The 14,354-nt window shown below is 43.9% G+C and overlaps 1 protein-coding gene across 4 annotated transcripts in view; it reads right to left on the bottom strand.

Annotated features, from left to right (window-relative positions):
- Positions 1-14,354, bottom strand: part of CLUL1 (clusterin like 1) — a 63,172-nt gene that overhangs the window by 39,284 nt on the left and 9,534 nt on the right. For 2 of the 4 annotated variants that reach the window (XM_084849750.1, XM_084849752.1), the window contains exons 1-2: positions 13,210-13,347; positions 8,326-8,420 (exon numbers count right to left, since the gene is read on the bottom strand). In XM_084849750.1, the coding sequence (XP_084705876.1) occupies positions 8,326-8,368 (43 nt within the window). In that variant the 5' untranslated portion in view covers positions 8,369-8,420; positions 13,210-13,347. Of the gene's footprint in view, positions 1-8,325; positions 8,421-13,209; positions 13,383-14,354 lie in introns of those variants that run through there. The other 2 variants (XR_014790139.1, XM_084849751.1) reach the window with 2 other exon arrangements.

Raw genomic sequence — 14,354 nt, 5'->3', positions numbered from 1 at the left:
TTTTCAGGTTGTTATTTAAAAGCTTATGTGATGTGCTGATATATCTCATGTAAAAATCAGTTATCCCAGTTTAGGGAGCCAGGAGCATTAGTGTCTTCTAAGCCTTAGAATGAAAGACAACAATGACATATAAAATACAGACAAAAATGTACAGCAAATCTCTAGACACATTATTTGGTTCTGTAACATCTCACAATCCAGAGGATTTTGAGGAATCCACATTCCATGGATATGAGTGGTTTCTCTGCTACTCTGAATTTGCTGACTAGTTTTGTTTGTTTTTTTGTTGAGAGCCAGCCTTGTTTTCTCATTGCAAATAAATAATCACAAAACCAATCCCAGCTTGATATGCTTAATATTTGCTTCTTTGGAACAGAGGGGTTTTTTTCCCACTCCAAAGTTCTTGAAAAATTCCACTGCATTTGTGGAACATAGCAACTGTGACCAATTGAAAGTAAAATGGTACATGTTTTGGTATGATGGCTTAGTGGTTAAGACACTGAACTGCAGACTGGAAGGTCGGCAGGACAGCAGTTCGAGACCCGAGTGCTGCATGACAGAGTGAGCTCCCGTCTTCAATCCCAGCTTCTGCCAACCTAGCAGTTCGAAAGCAAGAAATTGCAAGTAGATAAATAGGTACCGCTTCGGCGGGAAAGGTAACAGCATTCCGTGCACCTCGGTGTTCAGTCATGCCAGCCACATGACCACGGAAGCATCTTCGGACAGCACTGGCTCTTTGGCTTAGAAACGGAGATGAGCACCACACCCTAGAGTCGGACACGACTGGTTGGGGACACCTTTACCTTCTTCTTTTTTTTTATAAAAAAACACACACCCCACTTTCAGTGTTCTTAACAGTAAGTATTGTGGAGAAAACATGGGTGTTATGATCTGTATAATGTCTGAAAGCATTCATGTCTGTGGGTTTGTCTGCTGCTTCCTTCTAAATCACGTCACTGATGTGACCAGGAGAAGTGTTGTCAAAAAAACAGCTTGGGAAACCTGTGGCCTTTCCCCTGGGACAGAAAAGCCCCAAATGCCCCATCCTCTCATGAAAGGGCTCTCACAGTACAGGGTTAATGGCTACTGTAATGTCTGAAGCCAGTAGACCAATCCACTCCCTTTGACCTTTCCCCCGTTTGCATGTGTGAAAATTCTGAGCACCAAATAGCAAGCTAGGTCATGAGGGGAAGGAGACAACAAAGGAAGAAAAGTGGGGGAAAAAGTGAGAATAGGGAAGGGAAGTTGGAGCTGGTACCAACTTTCATATATGTGCTTCCCCTTTGGTGAGTGACTTGCTTTATATAAAATCCCTTAGCAAATGACATGGACAGCCTTACCAACAAGAGACACAGGGGTAGGCAACTTGTGGCCTTCCAGATGTTGTTGGACCACAGCTCCCATCACCTCTAGTCTGCATAGCCAATGGTGAGGGTTGGTGGCAGTTGTGTTCCAACCTCATCTATAAGGCCACAAGTTGCTCGCTCCTGCACTAGATGGATGGCACATTGAGGCAGTACTTTTGCTGCAGCAGCCAGCATCACCATTTGAGTGCGCACGCTTGTCTTGGTGTTTTGGAACTGTAGAGCGATGTCATAGATGGAGCAGAAGAAAGATGTAGGACCTGAAGCTCTAGGGTGGCAAGGAATTACCAAGCAACAGGGAAGGGATCCTAACAGCAGTTGTACATAGAAGTCAAGAGTCCCAAAGAGTCAGGATCCAGTAGACAACATAGCAGTTCCTGCTGCCTTTCAAGGGTGGTAGGGATAGCTAATTTGTGGAGCTGTTAGCTCTGAAGGAGCTCAGAATGCCTGTCATTGTTTCTGTTCCTGCAAACCTGCAGTATGACTCCGCATCCCGAAAAGTCAAAGCCAAAAATGTCATAACTGCAGAAGGGATAGGATGATCTTTTGAAGAGACTGGATTGGCAACAGCTACTACACAGTCTAGCAACCTCCTTGGTTTGGAGGCAATCTTCCTTCTTAAGTTAAAGTATGATGGCACCCCATGTTAGCTCATTTTTAATATTAGGGTATTATATATTAAAGTACTTCCCTTCTATGGTTGCTTTGTGAATATCAGTCCTAGAATCTCCACATATGTATTGCTATATGCACAATAACTTGGAGTAACTGTTAATAAAAGCTACTGACAAATTTACCCTTTCCCACCACACACTGTGAAGTTATTTAAGTAATTAAAAGAGTTCCTATATCAAGTAACAAAGGCTCCCTATGACAGAGGAATGTGTGGTGTCTGTGGATTTTCTCTTCCAGTAAAGTCCATCCACATTTTCAAAGGGAAAGAGGAAGATTGTCTGCTGGGACCAGGAGTCAGGAAGTCTACGATCTGTCCGTGGCACAGCGCTGATCCTGCTATGTGTCAAGTGACCCCTATAATTCTGATTAGATTTTTTAATCTTTAAATCAGTTCACAAATCTCTCAAACAAGGAGATAAAAGCAAAGGATAATATATATTAATATTATTATTAGAGCTACGAGATTTAGGGCATCTCTACACCGGCCTAAAACCCTGCATTTAAAACAGGGCTTTCTGCTTCTGTTTTCAATGCAGGATCACAATGACTCCCTTTATCACCCACTCCCACCCCCCATCTGAGTCTTCCATTATCTTTCATTGATCTCACTCCTCTTCTTGCTTTTCCTCTTTTCAGGGAGGGAACTCAAGCAGAACACAATGGGGTAATTTGATCGCTCATTACCTGCGATCTATTTAAAAATGGAACAAAGGGCATTTAGTGCAGGAGACGCCTTGGAGGATCATGGCGTCATGTAAAGAGCCCGCAAACTTCTGTGAAGGAGCAATCTAATCTCAATCGCAGGATAAAAGCTCCGTGTGAAGAAAGACCTAACCTGTTTACTTGTTGCATTAATAAACTCTAGCTTTAACTGAATAATTAACAAAGGCAAATTTTAATTTAATATTAGATTAAGGTTGCTTCCAGATAAACAGAAAACAAGGGAGGGTTACAAATGGAAGATGGCAATAAAACTCCATGAATGAGGCAGGGCGATTGCATAATAAAAGGCTTGTATTGAATCACCTTACGTGTTAAAGGCACACTTGTCTATATGTTGAGGCTACTTTGGTTCTGGCATGCTCCTGTAATGGGACTGAAAAGGAAAATATGAGACAAAGGCCTTTCCTGCTAACAATGACAGGTAGCTCCTGTTTGTTATATCGTACATCTGTTGGTATCTCAAAAAAACACTCCTCTCTATTGAGCTTTTGGTAATATGCAAATTAATCATGAATGAACTAAAATATCTTTAATAAGTTGGCAGTCCTCACTATTGTGTATCAGATATGTGGCACTTTCCCCATGCACAGAGGGGGCATAATCAGAAGTGTATACATATGAACCCTACTGCATCATCCCTTGGAGACCAAAGAAATGGATTTGTATTCTCCAGTGAGTGTACAATCCTATGCATGTTTAGACAGAAAAAAATCCTACAACTCCCAACATGCTGGCTGGGGAATGCTGGGAGTTGTAGGACTTTTTTCTGTCTAAACATGCATGGGATTGCGCCCCAAGAGGCTCAGCTACATCAGAAATGTAACAACATTTTGCTTATTTGTTTATTCCAGTTTGATCCCACACCTTCACAAAGCTCTCAGGGTGGCTAACAACGGGTTTCTACCGTGGTTTCCCTATACGTATTTTTAGACTGTAAGCCTCTTGGGCTATGGATTTGTCATTCCTGTTCTTTGTGAGGCACCATATAAATAGGTGGCGTTATATAAATAAAATATTAAATCAGTACAATTATTTTTAAAAAATACAATGACAAAATTTATCAAGTGTGCAATCTGAGCTGAAACCCAAGACTTCATCTCCTTCAGACCATTTCACGAATACAGGAAAAGCACACTTTGGAATGATAAAATGTTTATCCCATTGGTCTGTGTGGAAAGGAATATGAGAAACAGGATGGTTGAGAACTGTGCGGGTATGCAAACTACCTAAGCATGATATGCTTGATATGGAGAGGCTAGAGAGATGGCACTGTCAGATAACTCTGGAAAGCACTGTCTTTCCCAAAAGGGCATGTCTGGAAGAGGGACACCCTGGGAGTTCCATTCTCCTCTTTTAGGCAGCTGTGGAAGACATCACAGAAATATTTTCCCTGCCCTGGTAGGTTATTTTCCACAGATGGTAGGGAAGACGTGTCCAGACTTTGCAAAACTTGCCATGTTCTAAAATCCACTGGTAGCGTGATAGATTTTTAAATGTGGGGTGGGGGAATCAAAAAAGACTGCCTGGAGTACCCAAGTCAGCAAGAAGACACTTCATTCCTTATTCAGTTAGAACAAGGCAAAGACTGGTTGCACCTAGCTGTATACATATATAGGCAAAGGTGACTCACACTAGCTAGCAGGTAATAAGGGGCACATATTCAGCTGTAGGAGACATAAACTACCTACATACTCTGTGCTGCTTCTTATCTCCTATAGGATCTGAGCATTGAAAGTCTGATGGAGGTCAGCTATAGTCAAGTTTAGGGATATGAATTTCCTGTTGTAATATATCCAGTGATGTCCTCGGAAGCAAAGTAAAACATCCCACTTTGTGCTAATATTCAGAATTATTATGGTGCCCTTGAGGAGCCATAATTACATATGGAAAACTGAGATATTCTTCCTGTTGAAATAATAGATGCAGAATTCATCCTTGATTCCTAATGTATCCATACACTGGCCACCTAGGTACCATTGCAGTAGCTCTGAATCCAATGTTTGTTTTTAAGCAATATACTTTCTTCCTCTTGGCAATTATATATGCATGGAATTACTAACTACTTAAAATGCTGATCTAGGAAAAATATTAAGACTACTTTATTTTTCTTATGTTTTGTACATGAGTTTTTATTCACTGTAGGAAAGCAAAGCCTTCTAATAATTACAAATTCATCCTTCTAGCTTCTTTCTCTCAAGCCAGTAAGAACTAGTCTTTCACAACAACAAGGATGCAATAAAACTGGGGCTTCTTGTTTATTTGGAATCAGCTAGGGAAATGTATACATGTATACAAACAAAACCATACAACACCATGATCCGCTCCTCTGCACTGCAATATACCACAGCATATCAAGTGTACTATTTAGGATGGGAGGGAAAGGGCTGTTTGTTAACACTGGTGATTTACACCATTTAGGGAGCAATCCTATCAGGATAGGCAGCTGCCTCCGAACTCAGAGGCGACCACCTATCCAATGCAAGACAGGCAGAGCGCGGAGGAGATCTTCTCCTCCGCACACTCTGGCCGCCCTGCATTCGCAGCTAGATGGCCGATTTCAGCTGTCTAGCTGCAGGGCCTCGGGGGGGGGGGGGAGGCCGGACGATGCATAGGAAGTGTCGTACTGGCACTTCCGCACTCCCCATCCCTGGGAATGCCCCCTTTTGCCCTGCTCCATGCTGCTCTTACGAGCCCAGAGCCTGGGGACGTTCCATACTGCCTAGAAGGTGGCAGCGGAGGCAGTTCTCCAGGAAGAGACCTCGGGGCACAAGCTCCAAGGGTGGTTCCCAGAAACCGACCAATCCTATAGCCATCTAGCTGTTGTCTAGCAGCCATAGGATTGTGCCCTAAGTATGGTTGGTTTCATACTAGAGCCCATTAGCATTTTGGAGGCGTTGCTTTTCTGCCATCATTGGGACGTGAATTCAAAATGGTATGATGATTCCACACAACACTTAATGCAGTGCCATATTATGTGGTCATGCCTGTCTCCAGAGCCAAAATTGTTCTATAATGCTTTCATTATAATGTTCTATTCAGCAAATATCCCCTGCAACTTTAATTAGATGCTTCCTTCTTGCAGCTTCTGCCCTTGTTCAGTGCAGCTGTTGAATTAGCCTACTTAGATGGTAGGGAGAGGGGAGGAGAGGGTAATTGATGTCCTCTCATTAGAAATCCACATTAGCCATTTAATCTGGAATTGTCCTCCTTCGACCTTCATGCACTAACCTTTTATGGAGAATCTAGGGGGGGATCTTCACAGCAACAGAATGAGAAGCGCATTGGAATATTACCTGGCTTTTCATGGAATTGGCTTTGGCCCATCAGGGACACATGAAGCAAGATAAGCCGAGTGTAATGTATCTTTAAAATCAGGTTTTCAGCACTTGAAAGGAACATACTTCTAGGTGGGATAGGAGGAGTAGAACGGAACACCATCAAACTGGCAGGAGCTGCTCAACCAATGAGAGAGGCTTGTTTCCTGTCCCTGTCCAGGCTCCCCACTGCTACTACATTAGGAATGGAGAGCAACTAATTTTCCTGTGTGTGCAGATTTCCTTGAAGAAACCAAAATCCCCAGTTCTCCAGTGCAGCATCTGAAGGCTCCTGAGAGCTCCCCCCCACCCCAATTTTGCTGCATCTCAGCAATCTGCTGCAGAGTTATTGCTCCCACTCCATTTTCACCATGTGTACACTTTTACCTATTGCTTCCACACACCCCTTTCTCCTTCTCCCTGCTCACAATGAGAAGTTCCCATATACCCGAAAGATCATCACCGCAATAAAGCAGAGAAAGGACTTTACATAACAGAGAAACTACAGTACATCAAAGAAGCACAAAACGAAAGATCATCACCGCAATAAAGCAGAGAAAGGACTTTACATAACAGAGAAACTACAGTACATCAAAGAAGCACAAAATCGCAATAGCAATTTAAGATAGCATTGGAGAAATGAAAGAGCGCTTTAGGTGAGTTACTAAAGTTAGCCTTTAACCCTTTCACTGCAGGAGAGTGAGATGTATTTCTTACTTCTGAATAAACAAGCACAGAAGGGGGGGATATGTTAAAGATTAAAAGCAGGCTACTTAAGGTGATTGAGTGTCCCCACTACTGCAGTAATGTGAGGAGTCGCTGCTCTGCTCCTGGGGATTTTCTCAATGGAAATGGGAAAAACTACTTCCTTTGGGGAAACAAGAGGGAATGGGGCATCCCACCCCCTTGACCACATCACTGCCAGGTCACAGAGGCACACCCAGGATTTAAAGTGGGGTGGACATGGCACACTGTGGTAAAACCACCAGGGGGCCGCTTTCAGTAAAAAAGTCGGGGTAAGAGGAGTTTCAGAAAATGCAGCTTTTCAAGAGGGAAGCACCTGATTGGCAGTGGACTGGTGATGGCGTCATCTGTCACGAAGGAATTCAGACTGGTCTAACTTCACACTAAATCTTTCGTGAAGACAGCCCCAGATGATATTGTCATATACCAGTGTTTTCTATGTCACTTCTTCCCTGCGTCTCCACTTTAAACTTACTCTTCCCTTGACAGCTTTGCTTTTTTTAAAAAGGCAGTCACAGCACTGTTGCATACAGGTAAGTCATATGCCCCAGGGCTGGTGTCAGAGGACAGCATTTTTGGACACCTCCTAAGATAAATACTCCAGCAAAAAGCCCCCTGCTCCTGTGCCTCTTCCTCCTTGAAGCTGCCTGTTCACTTGTCCACTTTAAGTAAATGAGCAGCGAAAGGAGCAAGGACAAGGAGCAGCCCAATCTTCTGTCAACGCCTTGCTCTCCCTTTGGGCGGTGGTGCAGATTGGTCCCAAAGAGAGAGGGCAAGTGAATCATAGAATCATAGAATAGTAGGGTTGGAAGGGGCCTATGAGACCATCAAGTCCAGCACCCCATTGGGCACTGCTGAACGAGCAGCAGTGCCCAAGGCATATTGCTGCCTGATGCAAAGATCAAGATGCCTGCCCCCCATTCTATGTACAGAAGCTGATCGGATGGCACAGCACCTCCTGAGGGGAGCAGGCTAGCTTCAAGGGCACAGGGAAGGCGACGTAGCCCACATAGCTCTGTCCTCCAACGCTCTGCTGCCTCAGGAGGCTGCCTCACTCTTCCTCATGGTAGGACCGGCCCTGATGGGAAGTGGTGACAGCAGTGAGGCGGAGGTGAAGCCACTGAGGACATCCTGCCCAAGGGCCTTCCCACTACCCCCAAAGGAATGGTCTCAGGTGGGAATGTGAGTGAAGTGGAACTGTGCCACTTTTCCCGGTAAAGTACAGAGTTACTCTGCTTGTTTACAAAGTAATGTTTTGGATTCTTTCAACCCAAGATGTTGCACTGTTTTGCATCTTATGTTTTAAGGATTATGCCATGTCTGATATAAGAAGAACCTTCAATTATAGGGGAATGATCAAAAGGAATTGTCACATAACTATTCATTACCAGTTAGATTTTTTTTCCTTTGAAGATGACTCTAGAATGCTCTTCACCATCTTACACTTAGCATAGCTTTCATTACGCTGAAAGGAAAATGTGCACTCAGCGCAAACACAACAGTACCTGTACCAGTCTTCCTTGGGCTGAAAAGTGAAACGCTCATCATGCGTAATCTAAGCTCTTCACCTCAAAGTAAATTGCACTCTGGTTTCTCCACTCTGTAAAGATGGAGGGAAAACACAATATTAATAATTTAAAACCTCTACAGTTGAGCCAAATTTTAGCACAATCAATGGCACTCATAAGCTTTGATTGGGTTCCATTTTCCTGTTATTAATAACTATTCACTCCATGTTGACAAAAACATATGTCCACATTCTGTACATGGCCAGCACAAGCTTCTGGAAAATGAGTGGAAGAGTGAGTGGAAAGATGAGCAACCCCTAAGGCCTATTCATAGTTGAAAGGGCCACCTGACACTGCTGTCCCCCACCTCCCCATCCTGTCCACCACTCTCTTCTGACTGCTCACGGATCTATTATTACATTTATATCCCACCCGTCCACCCAGAAGCTCAAAGCAGCATACATAATCAACCTCCTGTCAATTTTTTATCCTCACAACAACCCTGTGAGGTAGGTTAGGCTGAGAGTCAGTGACTGGCCCAAAGTCATCCAGCAAGCTTCATGGCTGAGTGGGGTCTTGAATCCAGGTCTCTCAAGTCCCAGTCCAACACTCTAACCACTATACACCACCCTGGCTCTCCCACTGCTAACAAAAGAGAAGACACCTCCAAGGAGGACAAGATGGGACTGCCCTAGAGCACATACTTTAGGAAGTCTGCATGCCTGGATCATCTTGGAGGCAATTCCCCCACCTACCACCACTAGCTTTTTCTTGGTGGGGAGCAGCTGGATGAAACTGATGCTTCATACACAGCGAGCTTTTCTTCTATAAAAACAAGTCTGATCTCATTATTAACAGTTTCTCATCTCAAGACATTGAAACGTTTATTGGCCAAACTGACAAATTAGCCATGTCCAACTATGTGAATCTTTTTTAGCTGCATTTTTTGCCGCTTGTTCAACATCATTGTGAGAAGCTATTATAAGCCTGTTGCCTAGAAGGACAGAACGAGCCCAAGCAAAGTCATATCAAATTAAAAATTTAAACACACTGGATTGCATAATTGATCATTTAGATCCTTAATATTGACATCTTGGAGTTTTTCTGTGCGTTTGATTGTAGTGGCAGAAGCATTTTTAGCTAACATGCTCACCAAGTGGGAATCAGTTACTTAATATGAATAACATTATGGCAGAACTGTAGAGTATGCTGGAAAGCTTGCAAATATTAATAACAAAAATATGTTTGTAACTCAGATACACCAAGGTCTTATTTTTGGACTGTCGCTTAGGATTTATTTGTAAAGCATATATTTGTTCCTGCAAGAGAGAGCTTTGCAATTTATGTTTCTAATTTGAAAATGTTCCATAGTTCACCACATACATTATGTTTAAGGGGATAGCGAGGGAAAGCAAATGCTATATTAAATCAAATGCAGATGAAATATGTCCTACCTTCAGCACTCTACCTTATGCTACATTTGCCTGCCCATATTTTGAGATCCTCATCAGAGGACCTTCTCTGGCTTCCCCCATCATCTGAGGTGCAGTGGGTGAATACTGGGGGAAGGGCCTTTTCTGCCCCTCGAGAGGCTCACCTGGCACCGATTCCAATGTCTTTCCACCATCAGGCTCAACCCTTTTTATTTTCTCAAGCTTTAAAACAAATTTTTAACTGCAATCCTAGACACACATAGCTGGAAGTACTGTAAGTTCCATTGAACACAATAAGTTTTACTTCTGAGTAGGCATGCATAGGATCATATTGTTCATTTGCTTTATTTGGACTATTTTCATGCTGTTTTTTATATATTTGCTATTTTTTATTATTATTAGTTTTCAGTGGTGGTTTAAATATTTTATTGTAAGCCACCCTGATAATACATTTGAAGGGTGGGTGGGTTAGCGCAGAAATCGAAATAAATAAATATGGCAAGATATGTTAACTGTGTATAGGATGCCTTCCCAGTCTTTCCTGGAGACTTTTTCCTGTTTTGCCTTGCAATAAATTAGTCCTGAATGGTTTAGGATAACCCTACTAGCATAATAGGATAGTGTTGTGTGAAAAATCACACACCTGTCATGGGCAATGTAAACAGCAAGTTGTCTACAACTGTAATCTGCAGTGTGTGTGTGTGTGTGTGTGTGTGTGTACACATGCTGAATTATTGGCTGGAGCCATTTTTTTAAAGAGTCTTCACAGTGGCTTGAGAGAGGAATCATCACTTTCTGTGGTGTGCACGTTTATTCTGTCCCAGTGTTTTTGCAAGTGTTTGAAAAAATACTATATTATCTCTTTAGTGAATCTTCCTCAAGCTTATCGACCGCTCAAAATGCTGTTTTGCATTCTGCTGCCTTCCTTATTTTTTTTCCTGTATATAATACCATCATGTTTCTCCGTTATTATTGCTCTTCAGTGGTTAAGCTTTCCTTTTTATATTCAATTTAAGATTGTTACTTAATTTTAGGTGTATTCATCCTCGGGCAGGACAATTTTATGGTCCGGTTACAAAGGGCAGTTGCTGCACTCAGACTAATGCTAATCTAATGTAGCTGCAATCCTCTGCTCAATTAGCAGCAGAATCGGCACCACAATATAAGCTGTATACACAAAAACCAGCATAGCAGCATTGGGAGACATACCCACAGCCTCACTAATAACTCCATCAAACGCTCCAGTCCTGAGGTCGCTTCCTTCCATGCAAGGAAGGCTTCTCCCAGAAGTGGTATAGAAATGAAATAAATGAAATTAAATAAATGATGGGAGTATATTCAGTGGTATAGTGGAGGCAGGGCTCGTAGGAATGCAGCCCCAGCACCTTTTCATTAGCAGGGACTCTGATGTTATCTGCCACCTCCCTCAGAATTCCCTGTTCCCTCTGAGCTTAGCTGCAATCCTCACTGCAGCTGTGGAGGAATGAATTTTCCAGTCAACAATATATTGTTCCATGTTGGAATGCAAAGTATTTGGGATGACTTGGTCTGGAATGGGCAATTAAGACCTATTTGCTTTACCAAAGACGTGCTCCTGGTGGAGATGAAAACTCCTAGAACTGGTCCGTGGAGATGGATCGACACAGCTGCCTAAAATTTTTGGACCACCCTTGGAGACTGTCACAGTGAGCTCCTGCATTTCCAAATTTACCGCTACACCACTGAGTATATTTCATCTCCACTTTAGCGGGATACATTTCAAAAAATCCTGTTCAAAGTCTGGACTTTCTTTCCTTCATTACAGAGAAAAGCTTGAAATGAACTTGACCCTCCAGCTCCGGGGGGTGTGCGTTTGTGTGCGTGCATGTGCAGGAGGTCTGATATGTATATAGAATTTTGCACAAGCAGCAGCTGCCCATTCCCTGTTCCCTCTGAGATTAGCTGCAATCCACACTGTAGCTGGAGGAAAATGAATTTTCCCAACAACAATATATTGTTCCCTGTTGTAATGCACAGTATTTTGCGGTGGATTGGTTTTAAATGGGCAATTAAGAACCATTAGCTGGGCCAGCACAAGACCTCCTTCCACCTGTGGCAGGAGAACACAACACCACCAAGAGTGGGTGGGGAGCACAAGCTGCCATGTGTCCCTGCCAGGAGCAGAGGAGCATGAGCCTCTGCACACCACTGCCAGGGGTGGAGCGCAAGCTGCTACATACCACTGCCAGATGCAGGGACGTGTGAGCTGCTGCTGGGAGTGGGGGGAACATGAGCCGTCACTGCCCACGTTCACCTCAATACCTCGCCCTGAGGCATCCTTTCTCAGGGTGAGGCTCTGAAAAAGGACCCCTCAGAGCAAGGCGTTTGGCTGGGCAGGCTCTGCGTGGAGAGCCGCGCTGGGCATTCTCTTGCTGTGGCCAGCACAGTTCTGCAGAGTGGCTGCCCGCCTATGCTTTACACAGAGTGAGGTATAGGGTGGGTGGCGGCAGCAGCGGCAGCTGCTGCTCTGGGCCGTCGCAATAACTGCTTTCCTGTTGCAGCATTTGCTACAGCAGGAGAATGACCAGTGGAGCTCTCTGGAGTGCCCACCCACCCTATGCCTCGCTTTGAGAGGCACAGAGTGACAGCAGCATCAGGACTCCCAGTGGCGGGTGCACAGGATCTGCGTCCTCATGGGAGGGCCGGCCTTGCCCATTAGCTTTACAAAAGACCTGCTCCCGGAGAGATAAAACTACTAGAACTGGCTTATAGGGCCGGCTCTCCCATGGGGCAGGATGAATCCCTTGCCTGAGATGGCGCATCAGGAAGGGCAGGAGATCCAGCACACCCACCTCTGGGAGTTCCAATGCTGCCACCGCCCTGAGGCATAGGGCATGCAGACGCTCCAGAGAGCCCTGCTGGCCACTCTCTTCCTGCAGAAAATGCCCTTTACTTTCTGCTTTTTGCTCAAGTTCAAAAGAATTTTTTAAAACTTCAGAATAAATAAACAAGCAAATACATAAAAAGAAAACCAAAAGCAAAAAAACCCTCCTTCAAAATAAACAAGCAAGTATGTAAAAAGACACACCAAAAGCAAATTGTACAATCAAGAGTTGAATTATAGGAATTTGGTATGTTTGTAGTTCTGTCAAAATTTACAAATTTATCCTAATTACAGACATGAGGTTTCTGGTCATAGAACTTGATGAGTTCTTTTGGCTCCTATTCATCAGACTGACTCCAGTCATTGCCAGGATCGTCTCCTCCCACCCACGCACACTGACCACTAATGTTCCAGTGGAACAACAAAACTGCAGGCCAATATATAAAGTGTTCTGAGTTCAAAGGAGAGACCATCCCAAAGGTGTAAACGGAGATGTTTTCTTTCTAAATGTTTGAATAAATTTGAGCAATTCTGTGCTGAAGCCAGTTCTGAAACACACACACACACACACACACACACACTTACTTCATTGCTATTCTGGAACAATAGACCAGGGGTCCCCAAACTTTTTGAGTCATTTGGCACGTTTGGAATTTTGAGAAAGAGCTTTTCCACACAACGCTGTTAATCAACTGTACCTACTTTCGCTTTCATTGTAGAACTGAGATCTGAGCACTACTAGGAGTATTTCCTTTTCTGTTTTTCCATTACAAAACCCCTAGGTGGCACTATGGTATAGCAGAATAGTTCAAATACACAAGAGGAAATCATGCTTTCTTCCGCATTTAACAATTAAAAGCTGCATTTCGCTGTTCTAAAAACACTAGCCAAAAGTACTGGTTAGACACAGATGCGAAACTGGAGGGTCACAACATCATCTAATGAACCTGTAAACAACCGTGAGTAGGGAACGATCAGCATACACTAAATGCCTTGGGTAGAAAAGCCCAAAGTATCATAGGTAATCCCATGAAATGCCTGCCATGTGGGGGGCAGGGGGCGGGTTTGCCCATTCATAAAATGGCTACCATGGTGGGCATAACTAGTAACAAAATACATTTGCCAGAAGGCAAACTGGTGAGACTAAAAGAAAAGTAACTTGCTCAAGAACCTAAGTACAAGGGAGTGGTGGCTTCTGGGTTATAAAACACAAAACGACTCTTTTGAACCCAAATAAAGATGGTGCTAGAGAGCAGTCTTTCACTTTGCAGCGTGCCAGTTAAAAAATCTTAAGAAATAAAATAAAGATATGGAGGGGCAGAAAGCCTGGTGGGCTCCAGTGAGCATGGGCACATTGGTATCAACACAAAAACTGATTCAATCCACAATAAAAAATATTTAAAATATGATTTACCACAAACAAACCAAGGGCTGTTCTTCCACACGGCGCTCTGTGATTACTAGGGATGGCAGAGAATTCCGCAATGGATCTCGGTGAGGCTGAATGCCAGTGCATTCGGCCCCCCGAACTCCGTGGTGGAACAGCCTGACACCCCCCCGCCTCCCCGCGGATCCCCCTCGGGACGAGACTTACCTGGGGTGGGTCTTCCGGGCGGCGGCGGCAGCTCTGGTGGTGGCTTCAGCAGCGGCAGCAGTGGCGGCTGCAGCGGCTGGTCTTCCGACTGGCTGCCGCCGCCGCCATTTGCAGTCTTGTCTTGTAAAAAAAAAAC

The sequence above is a fragment of the Heloderma suspectum genome, chromosome 4 (assembly GCF_057233095.1).
Source record: "Heloderma suspectum isolate Gila_16-S chromosome 4, 16-S_ref, whole genome shotgun sequence".
NCBI classification, from domain to species: domain Eukaryota; kingdom Metazoa; phylum Chordata; class Lepidosauria; order Squamata; family Helodermatidae; genus Heloderma; species Heloderma suspectum.
Note: the sequence above shows the minus strand (reverse complement) of the source record. Positions and strands in the feature narration are given on the sequence as shown.